General features: G+C 32.9%; 2 protein-coding genes across 3 annotated transcripts; one reads left to right on the top strand and one right to left on the bottom strand.

The window, feature by feature from the left end:
* The first annotated feature begins 245 nt into the window (after positions 1–245).
* LOC141653341 (RNA pseudouridine synthase 7) lies at positions 246–8,564 on the top strand. 2 transcript variants are annotated; one of them, XM_074461067.1, is made up of 12 exons: positions 246–473; positions 681–724; positions 814–891; positions 1,651–1,751; positions 1,914–2,001; positions 2,531–2,609; positions 2,793–2,875; positions 3,834–3,899; positions 5,191–5,265; positions 6,329–6,454; positions 7,027–7,262; positions 8,189–8,564. In XM_074461067.1, exons 1-12 carry the CDS (start codon positions 302–304, stop codon positions 8,289–8,291), a joined length of 1,251 nt encoding a protein of 416 aa, XP_074317168.1. In that variant the 5' UTR covers positions 246–301; the 3' UTR covers positions 8,292–8,564. The 2 variants fall into 2 exon arrangements, with proteins under 2 accessions (XP_074317168.1, XP_074317170.1); XM_074461069.1 differs by having other exon boundaries at positions 248–473; positions 5,209–5,265.
* Positions 8,565–9,739: 1,175 nt separating this feature from the next.
* Positions 9,740–12,640, bottom strand: LOC141653340 (pentatricopeptide repeat-containing protein At2g17033). The gene is made up of 2 exons (XM_074461066.1): positions 12,222–12,640; positions 9,740–11,315 (listed from the first exon to the last, which is right to left on the bottom strand). Exons 1-2 carry the CDS (start codon positions 12,453–12,455, stop codon positions 10,254–10,256), a joined length of 1,296 nt encoding a protein of 431 aa, XP_074317167.1. The 5' UTR covers positions 12,456–12,640; the 3' UTR covers positions 9,740–10,253.
* Positions 12,641–24,532: the final 11,892 nt, after the last annotated feature.

The raw sequence follows: 24,532 nt of genomic DNA, 5'->3' as shown, positions 1-24,532 counted from the left end.
AGTAACTTTTATTGACCAACACTTCTATCGCAATTTTTTAGTTTATTCGTGGCCGAGTTCAGAACCATGAGAATAATAACAATAAAATGACAAATTATCCTATTTCGAACAATATCAAAATACTAACTCTTTAATTATATAACCTTGAGTCAAGCATATCGAATCAATATGAAAACAATTTGAATTTAGGTCGATTCGAATGAGATTATGTCGGATTCATATTTAGTAAAGGTTTCACAAACTCTACCGACAAAAGTAGCTTGGGTCGTTATCAACCAAAGCATATGAGCAAGTGTACAAAATGATAACAACCAACACTTTGAAGAGGAAAAGAGACCCACACCCTCAAACCAACGACCCTAACCTAGAATCCGCCACCGCAACAACCACCGCGACAACCGCCGCCATGGACACCATTGTATGGCAAACCCCAACAAACCCTCCTCATCGCGACGATTACATTTTCCACAAAGGTATTCCCCAATTTATTATTCTCACTTCAATTACTTTTTCTATCCCGGTCAATAGTTTATGTTATTATATTCGGAGTATATTTAACTTTTTTCGTCTCAGTCAATAGTGTATTTGTTTATATTTTTTGTTATTCGAAGTAAACAAATGATTGAGACGGAGGGAATTACACTTTTACCTAATTTTGGCGCCTGTTTGTTCGTCCACAGGAATGCGCTACGTCAAGCCGTATTACTTCGAGTTCATTTGTCATGTCAGTTACTTATTCTGTTTAATCTTATTTACCATTGGTAATTACTGAATTGAGGTTTTTCTGAAATTAATTGGTAAATTTGTGAGCAGGGGAAGAATCGCTGGACGGGTAAAACTATAGTTGATATGTTTACTGACGAGTTCAGAGGACGGCCTCGTGATTATTATGTATGTGATACTGCTACTGAATTTAATGACTCGATTTTTCCGTGTTTTTTCAGCTTAATTTAAGTCCTGCAAATGTTAGTAGTACACTAGTAGGTACCTGTATAGAGTAATGTATGTTTGTATAAGAGTTTAAGTAACTGTCTAGAAGTCAACTGGAAGTAAACGGAAACTTATGTTCTACTTTGAATGCTTCGTGCTCTCACGTTTGAGCTAATTTCACTCTGGTGCCACGGGTTTTGGCTAGTTTTGATTTTGTGACTTCAGAGTTGAGAGTTGGGACTTGAGCTAGTTCCGTCTTTGTTGATTCAATGTTCAAAAATTTCATCACTTTGGTAGCCTTAAGGGGTAAAATAGTCAAATTTTCTCTAATTGATATTTTTTTTAGCATAATATAATGTGAAAATAGATATAAAAGAAATATTAAGGTGTATTTTCACAGAATTTTGCAAAATAGCTACTTTACTATGATAAAAATATTTGTTATCTGGATGAAGTTTTGTCGATATTACACTGTAGGTAATCAAAGTCGAATTGTTGCAAATCTTAGGCCACCAAAGTAGACGTAGCCAAATCTCGTGATGCTGAAAACCTTTCAATTACTGCAAGTTTGGTTCATATGTCATTCGTAATCTGACATACTATGGTGCAATGGTACTACCTTCACTGTGCAACTTATGGACTATTAGTTAAAGGCAAAGTATGGTCTGTGATGTTGTGAGTTTATTTTATATATTTGAAGCTAATTGTATGGCTATTTAGGTAAGAGCTGTTAAAAGTGGAAGAATACTTGTTGGTGGGAAAACTGTCTCAATCTACCACAGAATTAAGTCGTCGGAGAAGATAAGCCACTTTGTTCACAGGTTTGTTTGGCCGTCATTAATGCAAAATATGTTTTAAATATTGGAGTATTTGCCAATTTTGTTTGTACTTTGTACAGCCTTTGAACATGATGGAGTTTCCTTTAATTTATATCGACGCTGTGTTCAACTTTATTTTAGTAATTGATCTGATAAAGGCTGTAGGCATGAACCACCTGTAATGGCCTGGGATGTCTCGGTTCTGCAGGAAGGCGAGGATGTGTTGACGGTCTGCAAGCCTGCATCTATTCCTGTAAGTTGATACTCCGTAATCCGTACTAAGCTTACCACTTTTTTTTTTGCTTTTCTGGTGATTTATAGGGGCAAGAAGAAGTCGAGGTCTCAAAGTAGTATTTCTTAATCAGTAACTGTATATTCCTGTTTTTGAGATTATTCATGCTTGTCATTGACTAATAAGAGGTATTTTATTGCTTGTTTGCATTTTTTTCTCATTTTTTAAATCTAGAAATTATTGTGGCTTATTGAAATGTCATACACTCATACCCCCTCCATCCCAGTTAATGTTTATCTATTGTCTTGTTTTGTGAAGCAAATTCAATCATAGATAACTATTGATTGAGAGTTCGAGACAAAGGGAGTTCTTAAGTTATAATACTGTACTTGTACTTTGTGCCGGTTTTTCCTGCTCAATAAGGGTACCTGGAGACAGTTTCAAAGACCATCTGGTTTCTTGGAGACCGATGGTTTATTATCATTTGATGAATTGATGCCTATTTCTACGTTACTATAAGTCATGACTATACTTTCTTTTTACTATGAAGGTTCATTCTTGTGGTCAATATCGGAAAAATACAGTTATCGGCATTCTCGAAGCAGAATATGGTTTTGCTCCACTTTTCCGTATCCTAATTTGCTACTCTGCTGCTAAGCATCCTTTTTATTTCCATTTATAATTGTATAGTTAGAACTTGGAAGGAGATGTCCATGACCTTGCTAATGTGAGAAGGCACCTTCTGTCTCTTGAATTTCTCTTCTTAAATTTTGTTAGCTTTATGATTTGTAAGCCTTCACAGTCAACTTCAGCTATACATCGATTGGACCGCCTGGTCTCAGGACTATTGATATTGGCCAGAACTGCTTCTAAGGCTGATACTTTCAGACAACAGGTAAATTAAATTTATATTGTTCATTTATAAACTTGGGCCAACTGTGCTTATTTTTTTAAAATTATCCAGAGTCTTTTGTTTCCTTTTCCTACTACGCCTTAAAGAATTAATGAGATGAGCTTGTATCGCATTTTTATCCGTTGAACCTTTTCTATGAACTTGTGGCTGAAAATGTGCATATCACAAACTTTTCTGAAAGGATATCAGAATTATGAACTTTTAAGTTGTGAATAATGTGCTGATCCTAGGATGATATAGCCAATACAACCCGTACTAGATCCATATGACTATGGATATTACAAAATTAACCATGATCAACCGCTGTACTATCCAAGACACCACATCATAGTACCCCACGACCTACTCTTATTTTCAATTGTTACTGTGATTGGCATTGATAAGACAATTTAAACACATCATATGTATTTATTTAGCTTTTCCATATTTCCAATGGAGCCAAAGACTCATTACTGTTTGGTTATGGATTATAATGGAATAAATCAAAATAGCTCATTAAAGTGGCTGCGCTTCTTTCTTTTGTGAAGTAGCGGTCCTTCGATGCAGTTCTCGACGCAATTTTCATCTTGGGCCATTTGGAAACAGCCTCTTTGTGTTGCTAACACAAGGGTAAGGCTGCGTACATCCGACCCCCCTTACCCCGCAATTTGCGGGAGCCATTGAGGCACTGGGGTAATGTTGTTGTTGTATATGTATTTATTTAGCTATCCCTTTGGTATTAATACAGATCTCATGTTTCATCAACTACAACAAAGCTTAATCCGAAAATTTCATATTCTTTCAAAAAAGGAAACTTTTTGAAGGAGATGAGTTGCACTGGTGTTCTGTATTCTCTAAACAGCCACGATTAGAGAAGAATTTGTTGGTTTTTTGTTTTGTTTTTTTGTTGTCTGCCTTTTTGGTTCACGAAGACGCTTGATAATATCTTGTCTGTAATCAGATCGAAGGAGGGCTCGTGAAGAAACAGTACGTTGCCAAGGTTGTTGGGATATTTCCAGAGGGTGAGGTATTTTAGTTGTCAATCTCTCAGATTAATGTCTCAAGTGAAATTGCATCTTGGTGACCTCTGTTGAGTAGATGTTTCTCCAAACTTTTGAAGTCATTTTATTGCAGCAGAGAAAGGGGAAAAAGAACTCAGAAACCGAGCTTCTATTTCTTTGTACTCTGTTTGTGAGAAAGCAAATAAATGGAAAATGACTTCATGAATATAGATTTGTGCAGTAGATTTGCGCACCTAAATGTTTTTTTTTGAGTTGTCACTTATTGCTGCCATACTGTTTTGTTGGCCATATTTTTTCCTTTTGTGCAAAGAAATTCAGTGCTTGGATATTTAAGACTTTATGTGAGCACAAATGTGAATACCTTCTATGAGTTCCATCAAGTCAATGTTAGGGCATAACTCGTGATTGTGCTTGGTTTATCCTACACTAATTGTTGATTTATACTTTCTTTGTACATAAGCTAAAACGGTGGGCCACAATATTCACGTCATAGTTCAAAGCTCTTAACAGTGTCTTTTAGCAATATATAGGCAATTTGCCCCCTTAACTTTGTTCAATGGTGAAATCAGGCCCCTTAACTTTCAATTGTAGCTATCAACCCCCTTAACTTTAACAAAAAGTGAAATTCAGCTCCAATTTTTAATTTTCATTTAAATATCAACAAAAATTCATTTTACATTTATATTATACAACTAATATCACATAAAAATGACTAATTTTAACTCTATTAATTTATATAAAATTAATCATCCGCCTAAAAAATAATTTTACATTCATCTATAATAAACAAAATAAAAATATGAGAATATATGAACTATTCTTACATTCATAATAAATTGTCTAATAATTGTAAAATTATATAAAAAAAATACTCACTATTACAATTATATATTGTATAAAAGTTGTAAGGTTATAAAAAAAAATTGTAATTGATTAGTTAAATTATAAAATGAATTTTGGGGGGAATTTCATGAGAAATCAAATAATAGAGTTTAATTTCACTTTTTGTTAAAGTTAAAGGGGTTGATTGCTACAATTGAAAGTTAAGGGGCCTGATTTCACCATTGAACAAAGTTAAGGGCGCAAATTGCCACTTTCGTGTGAAACGAAATAATTGAAATTTGTTCCAACATTGGTTTGGTTGATCCTTTGCAATTTGCTTCATGTCCATGTAGCTGTGGGTAACTTCTGGAATTAGCACATAGATGATGGTTAGCAGTTTGTAAATTTCCTAACGAGTGACCATTTGTCTAAGTTTCAACCATTCTTGTTACCTGGCTTCCAATTTATTTTTAGATAATTTTTTCCTTGCAGAAAGTTGTGGATGCCAACATAAACCATGATCCTAGAGAAGGAAGAAGTGCGGCTGAGGTAAGATTTTATTTGGGGACTGTTGAATATTTGCTGCAGCACAGTCCATGCTACTGATTTATCTGGTTGTGTTTTATTATGTCATCAACAACAACATTACCCCATTGCCTCAATGGCTCCCTCAAATTTGGAGGAGGGGGGGTCGGATATGTGGGGCCTTACCCATGTGTTAGCAACACATAGAGGCTGTTTCCAAATGACGCAAGATGAAAATTGCATTAATAAGTGCATCGAAGGACTGCTACTTCACAAGAGAAAGAAGCGCAGCCACTTTAGTGAGCCATTTTGATTTATTTCATCACAATCCAGAATCAGACTGTTTATTATGTCATGACGAAATAGATTAGCTGCACCTCTCAATCCTCATTGATAGGCAAAAAAGTAGGTTTTTAACTCATTTGAAGTTGCAATGTCACACACGTTGCAGTATGCTCTGATATTAGAAACAATTATCGTATCTATAAATATGCAAATTGGTTTGTGTTCTTGGTTGGCAAAATAAATTCACAAATTTTGAACCGATCACTTGATTTAAATCGAAATTTGAAACAGGGAGTTGGGTGCTGGTGTGGCCGTGTGGGAGATGAGTCCCTTTCTAATTTGATATTGTTTTTAGTTATGTGCATTTATTGGTGAAAGAGGCTGTTCGTACTTTGAAGGCTGATTCTTTTGAGTTTTCTATTCGTGCTTAAACTGTGTAGTTAGTGTGCTGTTTTGGCTTTGGGTCTTGCCTTGAAGTAGGTAATTTTTTCCAACTGTGGACATTCATATTTTTTTTTATGAGCCCCTGGGAGGTGGGTTCGAGGTGAGGCACTAGATGCAACCAAAAGCGCAAACCTTATGGAAACTGTAGTTACATCACTTACATGCCATGTTGATTAATTCCTTTTTATACTTGGTTATGACTGATGTTGAAATGCTAGAACTCTCCTCAAGATTCAAGGTTGCATTACTTGCATTTGCCTGTGCTACTACATGTTTGATACGTCATCTGTCATTTGTTTCTAAATTAAATCACAATTTTTGCGTATGACTGTTCTGGTGCTAAATCTAATGGCTGCAGGTAGGAGATGGTTTGGCTGATGTTAAGTTGAAAGGCAAAATTTCTCTTACAAAGTTTAGACGGCTTCATACTGATGGTGTTCACAGCATTGTGCAATGTGAACCACTCACTGGCCGAACTCATCAGGTAACTTCAAGTTTTCAACTACTGCCAGCTGTGTCATAGATACTATTAGATAGTGGATTGCTAATTAGACTTGGCGAAAGCTGAAGGCCCAGAACTGTCCTAAACCCAAAAAGAACACCCAAAGTAAACCCAACCCAAATTTGACCCCGAAACGAAATGATAGTAAAACAAAAACCTTAATAGCCACTATCCAAAACGGCCCAAAAATGAATAGATTGACGTGACTCTAACCACTGACCCAATAAGTGATTCAAAGCAAAACTGACCCATACCCAGACTAACCCAAACCCTCAATGTCCTGGCCTGAATCTGACTCCGTTTGCCAGGTCTAGTGCTGATGCAGGTATCCTGTAATTTTTCTTGCCGTTAATCCATGTAGCATCATATTATTAGTTTTATCTGGGTGGTGCTGGAGTTAGCTTGTTATATCTTTTACTCTTATGCTAGTGTGTTTAGGATAGTTAAATGCTCAAATATGCAAGTTTCATTCATTGGGTTGGCTCGCAGTTTCCAAGAAGCTAACATCCCTCTAATGAGTAAGTTTGTGATAGCGGTTATTTCATATTTCTCAGATACGGGTACATCTCCAGCATATTGGCCATCCAATCGCCAATGACAACATGTATCTTGGTGAATCAATTAGTCGACGTTCTACTGAAGGAAGAAGTGCTGATAGAACTGCTGCAAAATCTGGGGACTCTTTGTCATCTTCTGCTTGTGAGAACAATGTTGAGCTTGAGGAGGAATCCTCAGCAGAATTTAGCATCGATCCTATGTGTACTAATTGCCCAAATTTGGCACCTCAAGGGTAAGATTCTCTTCTTCATTGATTCTTTTCATGGGCCTGTTTGTCTGAACTCCGAAGTATGCTTTTGAAGAAATCTGATGATATAGTCAAAAACTAAAATGGTGTTTATCTGAATTTTGTATATTGTTTGCTTATTTTTCAATTTCTTTTTTTTTTCTTTTCATTTCCTTTTTATCCTCATTTTGTCATTCTCAATATTTTGAATTATATTTTTGTTCTTTTGATTTGATTTATTCTTTGTTTAGTAGCTTTTGGGTGAGACCTCACCCTACGTGAACGTTTTTGATGCCATTTCAGCATTATAAACCTACGTGAACGTTTTTTGATGCCCTTTCACCTACACAGCCACACCTCCCATCTACCATGCCGACCACCTTGAGAGTCGCCTTTCTACCAGTGATGCAGGAAATGGTGAGGGTGGGGGACAGATAAGAAGATTCAAGTTATGGTTGATTATTGATTGGTGCTCCTCTTTTTTCCCCCTTTTTTGGTTTTTAACTCGTCTCGTATGATCCTCCTCAGCATAAATTATTTTTCCAGAATTTGTATGCCTTTCACAAAATTATACTGTATATATAGACTACTTTTCGTTCTTGTTTTTGTTTTCCTTTTTTTTTTTCTGTACAATATTTTAACTTTCATTAGCAGTTTCAAATGCTTCATGTTAGAAGACCCTAAATTATTTGAGATTTAAGACGTATTGTAGAGTCCTTTTTTTCTGACCTATGATTCAATTACATTGGCCTTTCATCGTCTTTCTTTTGAATACGGTTTCACCTTATCATTCAATCATGGAATCTCCTACTCCGTGACAGAATCTGAGTGTAAACAGTGCAGTGGCAAGGGTTAGATGTTTATCAGTAGTAGTATACAAAAGGTTTACCGTTTATGCACTAATCAATAATCATCATGATGTCGAATTGCAGGTATGGTGACCATGAGGAAGGCTTATGGCTACACTGCGTAAGATATAGCGGACCCGACTGGAGTTATGAATGCCCACTTCCTGATTGGGCCGCCCATCTCTGATTTCATCTAGTGTTCATCAAACTGCCAAGTTCTCCATGTTTGATCCAGGTTTTGACTTTGTGCTACTATGATACGGAGTAGTTTATTTTAAAGAAACGCTCCATTTCTTGACAATTTTATTATTTGAAAGGATATATATTTTATTAACAAAAAAGGCATGGGACAATTACGTATAACATCGAAATGAGGAGAATACATTGGTAGTTTCGCTACATCTGCAGCCTTGCTTATAGGTTCAAATATATCAGCTTGCAGTTTGCTTAGCCTTTCACCTCTATTCGTTGCCCTACTTTTAGCTAGTAGCATGAATGGTTTTTCTAGGTTGCTACTTCCATGGACCATGGCTTATCTACAGAAAACTAACGGTAAAGGTTGGCGACTCGCAAGTAACAGATTGCCATGCTTGTATGCTGTGACACACTCTGATCCAGCTTGGCACTGCTGCAGTTTTAATATTTGGAGGCCTGCTAGTGTCTCGATTGTTTTCACCTCTATTAAGACAAAATAAAACGGGTCAAATAGCATGTCACTTGCATAGACAAGTTTTTTGCTAATACCCAAGCATTCTATTTTTGTCTTATCTATGCAAATCGTCTTGAATAAGAATTTGTGGTGGTTTAAATGTACCCAATGTGTTACAAAAATCAAGAAATTATGCAAATGATACAATATTGAAATTTTAGTAAGATGGTATTGGCACTTTCCTAATGCACAATTTAAGAAATATTGGGAGTTCACTGGAACAATTTTGTTTTATTCCATTACATCCAACGGTTAAGAAAAAGAAGCTAGTCTTTGATCTAATTTGATTCGGAATCCGACTACTTTTAAAGAAATGTGCATCAGTTAATTTTTTCATTCTTGCCATTTGTTATTGTAAGCATGAATAGTAAGTGGGAAAATAGCAAGTTACCCCCTAAACGTTTGGGGTTTGGTGCTATTTGCACCTAAACTTTGTATATTTGCAATTTACTTCCAAATGTTTGATCGACCCGATTTTAAAATTCCGGTAATTTTACATTTACCTCTACCCAGAAGGCCACTATCCACCCTACCACCATCGAACACAACCATTGAACCCCTGATCACTTGTTTAAGAGATGAGAGTCCTTATTCTTTATCATTCACACCAGCTAACTTTGGTATTGATCATATACTGTTAACCTCACTTATACTTGCAAAATATCAAATGTGGTAAGCTCATCATTGAACTCAAGTTCACTGATGTAGTACATGTGCCTTGTCGAAAAATGGGTATGGGAGTGGTAGTTGGAAAATTGGTATGCGAGTGATCGTTGGAAAATGGGTATGAGAGTGATCGTTGGAAAATGGGTTGATTTTGAAGGTAGGGTTATGATTGGGGTTTGAATGGGAGAGAAGAGTTGGGGTAGTACTTGGGGTGGGGAGTTGTGTTTGATGATGGTGGTGGTGGTAGTAAATGTAAATTGCCGGAAATTAAAACTGGGTTACTTTGCACATAATCTCAAACGTTTGGGGGTAAATTGCTCATATGAAATCGTTTGGGAGCAAATTACACCTAGCTCCAAACGTTTGGGGGCAATAATAAGTCCCCAGACGTTGGGGGAAATAATAAGTCCACATATTTATTGTTGAAGGACAAAGATGAGAAAAGTCCCAGATCTTTAGGCTCCCTGCAATTGTACAATCCTCGGGTTTTTTACATCCTTGCACTCCAAGCTGCTTTACATAGCGGAAGCGGAGACATCCATCGAATAAAACAACAATACTACCCTCGCGTGTCCTTGGTTCTTCGCTCTCCCTCTCTCATTACTTGGCATACTGGACAACGCTGCCCTTTAAGAGAGTACTCGAATAACATAATGTTGAGTGAACAAAATCCTTAAAATGCAGTCGCAATAGGCTCTAAAATCCTTGTAACTATGCCGCGATGTCACAGCTGAGATTCAATACCGTGGTTTCGGGACAAGAAATTTCTCAAAATCAACATAACCAGTCAACTACAGTTTTCCCTTTAGCAATGAAACAACCAATATTCTTTCTGTCAATCCTTAAAGGACTTCTTGCACGAACCAGTATCTCTCTGACCATACCCTTTACCGGCGAGTCCCCTCTAATGCTACTGTGCTTTCCAATTCCACATACTACTCTCATTTCAGCAGGTATTTCATATTTCCCGTCATTAAATCTAAGCCGAAGCTCCTCCATCCAAAGCAGCATCACTAAGTAAGATGTACTTACGTGCATTCCATGTAAATCCAGCTCCGACTCCAAAGAATTCCACGTCATCATCTCGTCTAACACTTGGTTTCCTGCCAATTCTTGTACTAGTAAGGCCTCATCATCGCCTAACACTAAAATCAAATCATTCAATGAAATCGGAACACTCTTCAGATCTTGCAATAACAACCTAAAAGTCTGGCAAGAATTTAGCACAGTGTTATATGTCCTAATTGAAAGGCTAATGCCTAAAGCCTTCATTCTCTGGAGCCAATTGACCATTTCGGTTAGTTCACCGTGAAGACCATACGACGATAGGACCATGTTTGAAGAGATTGTGTCCAACGGAAACCCGCTATTCTCCATTTGAAAAACACTTTGTAGCATATCTCTGAATAATCCTAGCCTCCCATACCCTTCAACTAAAGATCTAAACTCGAAGAGTGACGGTTTTAGGCCTAGCTGTCCCATTTCATTGATTAGGTTTTCAGCCTCATAAGGTAGACCCATGACACAAAGTCCTCCAACTAGAGATTCATAAGCTCGCTTTCTCACAAAAGTGGAGGATGATGTACATAAAAGCTCCCTTAAATGTGCATGAGCATATGCAAAGCCAGTCTTTGATTTCACTTTAGCAACGGAGTTGATCAAGTTGCAGTAGAAGGAGACGAGATCTCGCTCCTTTAAACACATTGTTGAAATAGTTTCTGAAACCAGAGTCTCGGCTTCTTGTATTCTCCCTTGTTTGTATAATGATGCAATCACACATGAAACAAGTTTTGAATTCCAGGAAAACCATGGCACTTGAGTGATTTTCATATACAACTGCAACATCAACTTCGTGTCATTAGTATTAAGTGACATTAAATTTTTGACCCAGCTCATACTGACTCAGAAACAATATGAGAGAAACGATACAAAGCTCGAAGTGCCCATGTATTACTCGCCTTTGATGCAATTGACTAATGATGTTGCAGTCACAATCAGGTATAACAGTAGCATTACCCAAGTACCTCAAACGGCTCAAAGGCTCCCGCGTAGGGAGTATGCCAGTAAGGGGGTCTGAATGTCTGATGCATACAATTTGTGACTAAAAATTATGGATCCCGGAATAATGCATTCTTCTACTTCAATGACAATTAGATAAACATCATTACCAACTACCAAGTAAAAGAAGCTAGAGTCACTAACGGGACAAGGGGGTCGGATGTACAACAAATACAACCAGTAGGTTCAGTAGTGTGCATTCTTCTAACCAAACAATTAGACAGCGCAACGTCATTACCTAATTGCATCAAAGGCTCCTGCCATGAGCACGAAAGTGATACAATGAGCCAAAAACTGTAAAACTCAGTACATTCCATTTTTCTACTTCAACATCAGTTAGATACAACATATCATTTACCTAAGAGCATTACAGTCTCCTGGCTTAGGTAAGGTAAAAGGGTGTCGAATATACGATTAAATTAAACATACCACACCCAGTACTCCTACTACGCATTCTTCAACTTTTATAACAATTAAACATAACATCAGACTAACACTATCAAACCCAGTAAATAAATTCTTCTACTTGAACAACAACAACAACAACAACAACATTTAACATTTCTCAGTGCCTCAATGAGTCGAGGGCTCCCGCAAATTGCGAGGTAATGGGGGTTCGGATGTACGCAAAACATGAAATAAAATGAAGCAACCAAGAAGAAACAGAAAAAGAAGGGGACATACAGGAAGAGCAAGAGAAGAGAGATGAGGGTGAGTAGTATCAGTGGAAAGAAGATGATTAAGGGTACTTAAAGTAACAGCTTTAGAAGAAGAAGACACAAATTTAGAGAGTAAAGGTTCAGAAGAAGGCGCAATTGCAATGGAGCTCAAGAAACGCTGGCCTTGCTTTGTAAGTGCTGCGGATATAATTATGGGTTTAGGAAGGTAGACGCCATTGTTGAGTGCAGCAGCAGCCATACCTCATCTGGGTTTTGTATCAATCTCTACTTCCAATCATATATTCATATTACTCGTATATTTTTGAGGCAGAAATGGAGAATCATTGTAGATTATGGAGTGAGGATCATTTTATCCCATTTCGATGTTCTGTTTACTGCTCCACGTTTCCAATTCTCAGGACACCACACAAAACACTGAATACTTGGTTACTTTTCACACAAATTCTCTTTGTACCTGGATACTATCCGTCTTCATATATCTCTCACAAAATGTAAGTGGATAGTGCGACTGGATTGGAAATAGATACCCCACTTATCTTCCCACTTGCATTTTGTGAGAGGTCCACTATCCGTTTAACTTTAGACGGATAGAATGAGGCGGACTTTACTTTTCAAGAGTTGCCAAAATTAGTCACGAAATACCTAAATTTTGGTCTATTTAGCCCGGATCGAAATTAATCGTCACTAGACCAAAAATCAAAACTTCAAAAAGTGTGGACCGAGAACCGACTTAAATGAATCTGGTCCGTGTTCGATCCAAACTAAATGGCCTGGTATTGTTCATTTTTTCAGTCCAGACCGAAACTTGCTTGCCCTAATTCTAACTATTATCGTTTTGTAAAACCGCCCTATATAGATATTGTGTAAAACAAACCTATCTTAAGGGAGGACACACCACGACAAAAATTGTTAATGCCACAAAAGTAGTTAGTGCATGTATAGTATAGATTTTTTTGGTTATTAGAGGGGTGTTCGTGGCATTAACAAAACTCACAGTGGAAATATCAAATCTCTATCTTAAATACAACTAATGATTAAATGATCAACTAGTTTTATAACCCGTGAAATTCACGGGATGTTTTTTTTTTTTTTTTTTTTTTTGGCAACAGGGATGTTTTATTTTTAGTATGATGTTTTTAGTATTTTTAGTAATTGAAATTTTATAAAATATCAAACCACATAGTAAGATCACCACACGAATAATTCATGATAGATCATGTACTAAAATTAAGGGAATTGAAATGTTAACATAAAGATCAATGCGATAAATTAAATAAGTCAAGTAGGTGAAGAGTGCTATTTTTTCAAAGATAAAATGATGAAAAAAAATCAACAAATACCAAAATAAAATATAAATTTGAAAAAACAAAACTAAAAACTATTAGTCATTCACATTGATGTCGTCAATCTTGTAATTAGTCTGCAATATATAGTTGTTTAAGCAATACTAGTTTTTTACTTTTCCATATAGTCTTCTTTCTCCAATAATGAGTCGTCCCTATAAAAAAAAGTAACTCGGTAATTAGTGGTAATTAACCAACAAAATAGTGAAATTTATTTTATATTATCGTTATTAACTTAAGCTTCCTCTTAAATAGTGAAAAAAAGAGGGAATGAGAAATAAGTCATAGAGATTTAAGTATATCTATAAATAATATAAAAAGACAATAAAAAACAACCAAACTACACAAATTCACTTTTGACACAATTATAGCAATCCACCTCATCACTATTATTTAGAAAAGAAAAAATAAAAAAATAATAAATTTGCAAACATTTAATACGTACTAAGTTTTTAAATAGCATAATAAAGAACAAAGTTTGACCTTCTAATTTTTAAAAAAAATTCAACAATTAACAAATCAAAATACATACTAAATTTAAAATTCTGGCGTTTATTGTTAGAATATGTTGAATGACAAATAAAAATCACATCACTCTAATTTATCATCGTTCATATATCAGTTCATAGACTATACATCTGAGGTAGTACCTCTTATTTTTTATTTTCTGGGTTTTATTTTAAAGTTTTTGGGTTCTGTTTTAGTATAAAGTTTTTGAGCACATTTACTAAAACATTACACTAAAAAAATATAATATTGCTCAAAAACTATATTTATAAATGGTAATATGCTCAGAAAAAATGTGTATATGCTCAAAAACTACAAGGTCTGAGGTACTACCTCCGATGCGTAATCCTTTTTCTCTTCATATATGCAACTATTTGTTTTTGTTATAAACTTCCTCAACTTCATTAAATTATTATGTACATCTATATATACAATATAATTTACAGGCTAACTTGAGTAGTTTTTTCGCGTCACTTGCCAAGATAAACTGTTCAGAAAGTATTTATCTAAAACATAAAAACATATTATTATATCTCACAAGTTATCTAAAAAAATTATTAAAGGGGAAGATTAATAGGTGAACTTAAGTAATTTTTAATCGCCTCGTGATAAGATAAGCTATTTACAATGTATTTATCTAAAAAATAAAAAATTTAAATTTATTATTATATTCCACAAGTCATCTAATAAATATTAAGTGCATATTAATGGGGGAAGTTAATAGGTGAAGTTAATAACTCAGTAGGTCTCGTGAGAGACCGTCTCCCACTAAATTAGTGGGAGACATAACATGGAAAATAAGAAATAAGTAATTCCCTCCCTCATCATGTGAGACGTCTCTCAATAACGCTATTGAGAAACCGTCTCTGTAAAGTTTTTGTGTAACTTTTAACATACTTTTGACCTTTCTTCTCTCAATAGTAATATTTTGAATTTATCCACATAAATTGTAACTTTTAATATTCCAACATTTTATCTTCAACATTAAAGTTATTAAGGAATACCAAAAGTAACTAATTTACTTCTGAATCAAAGTGGAAAAATTTATGTATAAATAGTGTCAAATGGTAACAATATTCACATATACAAAAGGGATTACTAATTTTAATTTCTAATACTCCTATTTATTTGATTTCGCTGCAAATTTCCATCTTTCGTAGTTTATTACTGTAGATTGTTTTTATTGATATTTAAGAAAAATGATTTAGAGAGGTTATTGACTTAAATATAAATTATTTGGCTGTAGGTGAATTACTAATGGAGGAAATACAAAAATTTAGAACGAGAATACTCTTGATCACGATGAAAGATAATATTGGTACATAATTTGAATTTTTTGAATCGTACACAATCTTTTTAAAAATTGAATCTCTATTAATTTTTTTTATGCCAATTTCATTTTCAGTTGACATTTGGAAAGCAAAATCATGTTCAGTGATCGTGGTATAAATAACAAGCGGATCTACATATAAGACTTGACTTTTGATTCTAATAACTAGTTTTGTGGCCCGTGAATTTCACGGGATATTTTGTTTTTAGTGTGATGTTTTTAGTGTTTCCAGTAATTGAGACTTTATAAAATATCAAATCACATAGTAAGATTACCTCATGAATAATTCATGATAGATCGTGTACTAAAAATACGGGCATTTACATGTTAACATAAAGATCACAGTCGATAAATTAAAGAGTGCTATTTTTTCAAAGGTAAAATGATGAAAAAAATCAACAAATACTAAAATAAAAAATACAGGTGAAAAAAAAACTAAAAACTATTACTCATTCACGTTGATGTCGTCAATCTTACACTTAGTTTTTAATATATAGTTCTTTAAGCAATCCTAATATTTTCCTTCTCCATATAGTATTCTTTCTCCAATGAATCGTCCCTATAAAAAAGTAACTCAGTAATTAGTGCGAATTAACTAACAAAAAAAGTGGAATTTGTTTTATACAATATTATCGTTATTAACTTAAACTTCTTCTTAAATAAGGAAAGAAAGAGGGAATAGGAATGAAGTCTTAGAGATATAAGTATGTTAACCTTTGAATAAGTCAACACCACAAATCTTGGTAGACCCTAAATGAGAACAAAACAAATACATACGATGAAGTTGAAAAATCTGATCAAAACTTCATACCAATGGAACTTGTACTAAAAAAGAAATAAATTAGTTAATAATCTAAAGCCTTAATACATTTACCTTAATTGGAATAGAATCATAGGAAGATTAGTGACACATTTAGTTCTACAAACAATAGGGATGAGAAAAATTTTGGTTTACAAATTTTGCCTTCCAACAAAAATATATAAACAATTGAGGATGAGTTTATGACTTTTGAGCATCATTTTTTCATTATTATCAAATTTAATATAAGTATAAATATGAATCAAGGTTCATGACTTTTGAGTTTTGAGCATCATTTTTGTCATTATTATGAAATTTAATATAAACATAAATAAGGAGTAAGGAGAAATGGAATGTATAAGGTTTGCTTGATTACTAATAATTATAATTTTTTTTTTTTTACAAAATCTACTTTATACAAGAGTGGTTTAAGATATTATCGTATGTAAATAAATATGACATATAGATTATGGTAGATAGTTTGGTTTGCCTTTTAATTAGATTTATAGATTATAGATTTTTTATTTAGATTATAGAGTTATAGATTTTTCTCAGTATTATGAAGTCTAATATAGATATAAATATGGTGTAAGGAGAAATGAAATGTGACAGGTTTGCTCTATTATTATTATTTTTTTACACAATCTACTTTGCATGAGAATGGTTTAGAAATTATCTTCCGAAATTAAAATATGACATGCAGAATAATAATGGTAGATAGTATCGCTTGCTTTTTAATTATCTTATGGAATTAAAGTTAAATAAATAGGTAGATTAATAACCAAATTTATGAGAGGAAAATAAAGAGTTTATATTAGTTTTTTAGTGATTGCAACTACTATTTTTTTTTTAATTTTTCTAGTACTTATAAGCATGTGACAATTTTGGAGATAATTAACTTTTTAATACATAGTTTTGCCTTTTTATAATATTGTATAAAAATAAATAATTAAGTAATTAATATAGATGAATTAGTATTAACCTCTATAAAAATGCCATGTGAATTAAAGTTATATGTTTTATGTAGGCTTTTAATTATATTTTATAGATAGATTTTACCTCGGTTTCGTGCCTTTTGTATTTCTTCCCTCTTCAGATTACCCACGTGATGCTTTGTCCTATCTGCATTCACATATATTTCACGATGCTTTAAAATTCATATAAAAAATATATTGACCAAAAGGTAAAACATCAACATGGCAAAACTTCACAAACGAATCAACATTGTCACATGTAAATCATTGAAATTAAACCAAATGAAAAACATGAATTTAAATATAAATCAAAGGATTTATAAAACCAATAACATAACAAATTAAAATATGCTTTATATGACATAACAACAACAATACTCAATAATAATACTCAATATATTCTCTATAATAAAATAAATAAATTAAACCATAAAATATAATCCACAACTTAGAAACTCATGGGCAAATGAGTAATAGATTTTAAATAAATATTGTAAATATAAACTATCATAGGTATTATAGGTTTTATAGTCATCACATAACCATAGACTCCCATATTTTATTTTTATTTTTAATTTATTTTGTGGTATTATTAAATTACATAATTGATTGCCGAGCAACTCAAGAGGTGAATTAAATAGGGAAAAATGAATGAAAATTATGGGTATTAAGTAGTATAAAGAAATCTAATCAATTTATTAACATATTATATTATAAAAATTAATTACATAGGAAGAAATTTTAATTAATTTGGTGGGTGTTAAGTATTATGAAGACTTTTAATCAATTTATTATAATGTTTAATTAAAAAAATGAATTAAATTGGAAAAAGTGTTAATAAAAATGGTGGGTGCATGTTAAGTAATATGAAAAGTTTTAATTTATTAACATGTTTTATTACCAAAATTTCAATTAAAATGTCAATTTTAATTATAAATTATGACATTTATTAACATATTTTTATTACAAAAGTTCAATTAAAATGTCAATATTGATTATAAATTATGAAATTTTGATGTAAATTTGTAAGGGTTACATAAATTAAATTAATTTATAGAAAAATGAATTAAATCTATAAAATAAGGCAATTACGTGGCAATGAGTTTTGATGCTCACATCTACGTGGCATTTACGTGCATTTTTGGATCCTACGTGGTTTTGTTTACGTGGCGTTTATTAGTCATTTTAGGGTAGCCTTTTAATTATATTTTATAGATAAAAGATTTGTATCAATTTTTTTTTTTTGGTGTTTGCAACTTATATTTTTTATTTTTTTTAAAAAATTTATGAATGAGGTGAAATATAAGGTTTTGTTTGTCATGTTGCACTCAAAGCTGGTAAGAATAGAAATTATACATATATGAAAATTAAAGAGTTAAACAAATTTAAAAAACTGGAAAAATAAAACAATAGGCGAAAGTAGTAACTTACAACATAACAATAGAGCGTTCACATCAAAGAAGATCATGACATTGAATCCTATAAAACACAACAAAATAAAGAGGTTTGACTTAATTTACTAATAGAAATATTAACAAAAACATAAAATAAAATCAATATAAGATATACACACAAAAGATATGTAATTTCACTTATAGAGATGAAGTGTGTGTATATATATATATAAATGCTATAACATTCATTAAAATTAAGAATTCAAGAGTAAGATAAAAGGTTGAAATTAGGTTACAAACTTACAATGAATGGGAGAAGAGGAAAAACAAAAGTGGAGTAAATGCATAATAAAACATCTTGAATTTGTTAGAACTTATTTTGACATGAAATATTGCATATTAGGAGGTTTTTGAGAGTTGTCACATGACAATAAAATACTACTCAAGTTAGTCTTTTAATGGTATTTTATAGATGATTTAGCTAGTCATTTAACTATATTGTATAGATAGAAATATATTTCAGCGCGGACATCGGCAATATATGTAGTTGATTCATATGTGGGTGAAGTAAAAGAACAGGGATTACTAATTCGATTTTTTTTAAAGAAAGAAAAAAGAGTGGATTAAAAAATAATTTATAATCCTAGGTGGCTTTTAGTCGATGTCTACGTGACATTTAATAGGTGTTTCAAGTAGACTTTTAATAAAATTTTATAGATAATAGTGACACGCGGATTAAGATGTGGCATTGTGGAACATATATTTCGCAACATATGACTAATTGAGTGGATTAATATCAAGAGAAATATAAGTAATGAAAGTCTGTAACTTTCAACAATAAACAGTGACAATAAAGGAAGAAATAGTTGTTTTTGGTGACGATTTTCTGGTTGTATATAAACAAAATAAAATGCAGCAAAATGTAAAGATAGTCACAAGCTTAAGCATCCACAAAGGCAAGCTTAATTCATCTTCTTAATCAAGCCACGAAGGTCGAGATTAAGGCTACTCCACGAAGGAAGACGATTTGTTTTGCACAAAGCAAAGTGTTTTTCATATATTCCAAAGTCTGTCTTTTACAATCGAGGGTGAAGCCTTTATATAGGCAAATAAAAACCTAAGAAAGCAAGAGACATCTAATTGATCCTAGAACTACATCTAAGGGTTGTTATTCAACTAGTACAATGCATTAATAAATAAAACATTAAAGATAAATCTTGGAGAGCAAGGTGAGTTGTCATTGGATGTTGGAGGGTCCTCTTTTGGCATTATGCTTAGGAAGTAGGTGAGTCTTGTGACAGCTTGTAACAGCTCCAAGTCGTGCCAAATTAGTGCCAACATAGCTCATTAAGACTCACATAGGAACTCACCCAAAATGGTATGACCACAAGTGACAATGACAGTTTGTCCTTGCATTTGGCTTGGTTTTTATGCTCCCACATGCTTCATTCTTGATGCAAATATTATTTCCTCATCCAAGCATCATCATAAGATTAAGGTACATTTGTTGGACGAGTTTTACATAGCATATGAATGGCCAGAAACCTTTGAACGTTCATGGTTCAAAACAGAACTGATGCATTTTACTCAGCAGCACTTCCAGTTTCTGTGTCGAATTGCAGACCCCATATCTTGCCCCTGAAGTTGAATTAGAATGTCCCATAGATACCAAATGAAAGGTACTTGAGTTAGCTACCACCTCCAAAAAGAATTACCCCTATATGTTGTCTGGTTTGAGAGGTATGATTGTTTTAGTACCGACAGGTCAGGCTGAACCTCTGCTTTACAGTTTAGCATTCAGACCCGTTTTGCAGACCTTATAAATATTGCCTCAAGATGAACCACGAGGTGTCCCATATACCAAATCGAAGCTAGATGAGTTAGCTACAAACTCCAATAAGAATTTTCCAAATATTTTTCCTGTTTTGGGAGATATGAGCCCTTTAGTACTGACAGGTCAATTGTGCGCAAACTGAACATTAAATCATGCCAGTCTTTGAGGGATTACTGAGAAATATCTATATGGTTGAACTTGACTATTCCAAGCCCATGAGAAATATGACATTCGCAAGATTTTGTACATATAAAGAACAAAAATTTTGGCCAAGTAAAACTCAAGATATGTAGGAAACAAAATAACCATTATTCTAGAATCAAAACAAAAATGCTATGTGTTGATGTTCTTTGCTTAAGTAATTTCTTTCTTGGATTGTCATTATCATTTTCCCTTTAATTGATCACAAAAATGGCATCCCAATATTTCAACTCCTGTTGCAAATCCCCTTTCTTCAAAAGAATTTGCCTCAAATTTCGATTGATCAAATCCCTTAGCTCCTGCTTCACATTGCAAATGCATACGTGGCTTTTCTTTATCCTACGTGGCATTGTCTGCGTGGCCTTTTGAGGCTAGCCTTTTAATAAGATTTTATAGATATAGTTGATTAATCGTGCATATCAACCATTTTTTATGCTCGCACAAAAAAAAAACCATTTTTTATGCTAATTTTTTTTTTTTGCTGTAAATTCATATAATTTTTTATGTAATAACGACTATGATTATGTTTACCTATAGTATTTTTTGTTTGCATAATGATTTGTCAAGATATTTAGTTGTACATTCTGCTTAGTTTATGCTTAACGACAAATATTTTCATATTCAATATAAATAAAACTTCCGACAATCCCCCATACTACTAAGAGAATAAAAATTCTCTTAGTTTTCCCTTCAAAAAGCATCTAGCTAAATAAGGTAATAAATAAAGTTTTCTTTCATTACATTATTATCTTTTCAATAACTATATTCTTATAAATAAACACTAATTTTTTAAATAAATTCATAATTATGTTTTTTTCATTAAAATAAAATAAAATTTATATTAAATTATAAAGTATAAGTTGCTAAATTTTTCAGTAATGCAATAATTATTATTGTAGAGAATAACTTGACACATGCTTACTATTAGCTTCGTGACAAAAAACATTCACTAAAAAAAATTCACAACTTCAATATTTTTTTTTATTAATTTTCCATTTCAATTTTTTTGTTTCATATAAATACAATGGAGTGAGCTGATAAATATTAATGAGGTGCAAATTTTAAAAATATAAATCCTCCTATGTACTAAGAATACAACTTCTCTAAAGTTTTCCCTCCAAAGTGCTCAAACTTATATATGGAAACAAATTAGATTTTCATTTATTAAACTAATTTTCCATTTAAAATAATCTATACATAAAAACTGTATCTTCTACTATTAACTTCGTGACGAAAAAAGATTTTTTAAAAAAATTGATGTAGTTAAAATATTTTCATAAATAACACAATTCATGGAATTATTCAATTCATTTGATTAATTTTAATATTAGTTATTTTTTATAAAAATTCGCGAGATATAAATCTAAAATCTATAACTAATACACTAAAATTAAAAGGTCTATATTTACCGTGCATTTTCGCGGGATCTACACTAGTTGATACTATAGAAAAAAAATTCACTTATAAAATGGTAAATCTTGTACAAATTATATATGAGCATAAAATAAGTTTGAAGATTGGACTAATCAACTGAAGTATAACCTCTAAATAAATTTGGTAATATGAGTAATAGCTCTATACTTAATATTATATAATTATTTCCATATATTTTTTTTCCGCCAACTTACAAAATCGATCCAATTCTATAAAGTGCACTTCCTGGTAATTTATTAATTAGTAACTCTACTTTAAAGAATTTAGTCTTGCAATTATCATTCTTATTCAAATGAATTTGTTTATCCTCTAATATATCTGATTTATATAGAGGAACACAGTCTGATCAATAAACGACATGCTTCAATTAAATTTTTTAATATGATATATGGACTATACAATTTCTAAAATGTTGGGAAGAAAAATGTTGTAAGTTCTACAAAGTAGAACAACATTCTAAATTTTAGATATAATACTTACAAAGCCATCATAGTTAGATTAACACTCATTTTCCTGTAATATAAATAAAAATATCTATATTAGTTATAAATAAAAATAATTGCTAAATACATACGCGAGAAATTCAATTCTATCCCGTGCATTGCACGGGTATAAAAACTAGTTAATCTTTGAATAGTTCAGCACCACAAATCTTGATAACTCCTAAATGATGAGAACAAAACAAATGTATACGATGTGATGGACACTTCATAACCCAATGCAACTTATACATATAAAAATAAAAAAATTAGTTAATAGATTAGAAAAGTTTGGCTTACAAATTTTTCCATCCATCAAAAATATATAAACAATTGAATGCGTTTTATGACTTTTGACCATCTTTTTGTCATTATTGTCAAATTTAATATAGGCGTAAATATGAATCAATGTTCATGAGTTTTGAGCATTATTTTTCCATTATTATGAAATGTAATATAAACATAAATAAGGAGTAAGGTAAAAATGGAATGTATAAGGTTTGCTTGATTTTTTTTTTCTTTTTTTTTTTTTTTTACAAAATCCACTTTACATGAGAGTAGTTTAAAATGTTATCTTATTTAATTAAAATATGACATGTAGATGATGGTAGATAATTTGGCTTGCCTTTTAATTAGATACTAGTTTTGTGACCCGTGCAATGCACGGGTGTAATACCCCGTAATTTAATAATGATTTATGATAATAATTTATATAATTTAAATAATTGATTAATGGCTGATGCGGTCGTTTCTACACCAAAAATAAATACCTAAGTACAACTAACTAATAGCTAGCAGTAAGTAGGGTCGATCTCCACAGGGAGGCTATTTGCTAATTATCTGTCTAACTCGGTCTGTCTATTGTCACAGTTGGGGGTTTTGATTGTTTTTCTAAACTGATAAGAAATAAGGAAGAGAGAACAAGAGGAAAGAATTAAACAGGCAGAGAGAAACAGCTAAGACAAACGGTTCACCATAATCATCCGGTCAAGTAATCTAGGTTTCAGGTCAATGCAAATACGGTCTAAGGGGTAACGAACGTCACCTTTCGGTCCTTAATTCACCCTAAAGTGTAAACAGCTTAACTTTCGCCCTCACTGCAATACTCTATTGTTCGCTACTAGTCTAGCCTTTTCCAACCTTTCGGTCCAGGTCAAGGATCACTAGGAATTATAGGTCTAATTGCGTCGACTCAATCAGACGGATACAATTAACTGCAGCATTTAACCAACAAAAACAATACCAGCATTAACCCAATAAATCAATTACTCTCCCTTCATAATTATGGATCCCCTATAGTCTTAGCATAATGAAAATTAGCTACTCATGGCCAACGAATTAACAATAACAGTCATATACGAATAAACTAGATCAAGAGGCATAATAAGGGAATTAATGAGATCTACTAGCATAAGAGAAATAAATAACAGTAGAGAAATTAAGGGCAATAAGAAGGGAATTGAGAATAAAACTAAATAGAATTAAAGTCTAAGAGAAGAGAAGAAGTTACAAAGGGATCCGACGGAGAAGCGAAGAACGCCGCCCAAAACGTTGTAACGTGATACTGAGTAACAGGAATTATATTTTATGTTCTCTTAGGTCTAGGTAGTCTCTTATTTATAATCAGAGAACTTATTATCTAAGATAAAATAAATATAACATAACATAAATAAAGTCTCGACATAAGCCTTCTCGATCGAGTGACAATGGGCTCTCGATCGAGCTTCCTTGCGTTAATTCTTCTCGATCGAACAGACAGGGAGACTGTTCGATCGAACATCTCCGTTAGAAGCTCCTTCGATCGAACAAACACGGAGACTGTTCGATCGAGCATTCCAGTAGCAGCTTCCTTTCGATCAACCTGTTTGAACACTCAATCGAACATACTCTTCAACGCAGCTACTAGATTGACTTTAACGCCTTAAGTACAACTTCACGCACTCCAATGCAGCGACATTTCCACTTCAAATCTACTCTTTCTCCAAATGCATGCAAAACGAGCGGTAAAAGGCTTGATTTC

This window comes from Silene latifolia, chromosome 4 (genome assembly GCF_048544455.1).
Source record: "Silene latifolia isolate original U9 population chromosome 4, ASM4854445v1, whole genome shotgun sequence".
NCBI lineage: Eukaryota > Viridiplantae > Streptophyta > Magnoliopsida > Caryophyllales > Caryophyllaceae > Silene > Silene latifolia.
The sequence above is the reverse complement of the archived record's forward strand: the minus strand, read 5'-3'. Positions and strand labels throughout refer to the sequence as shown.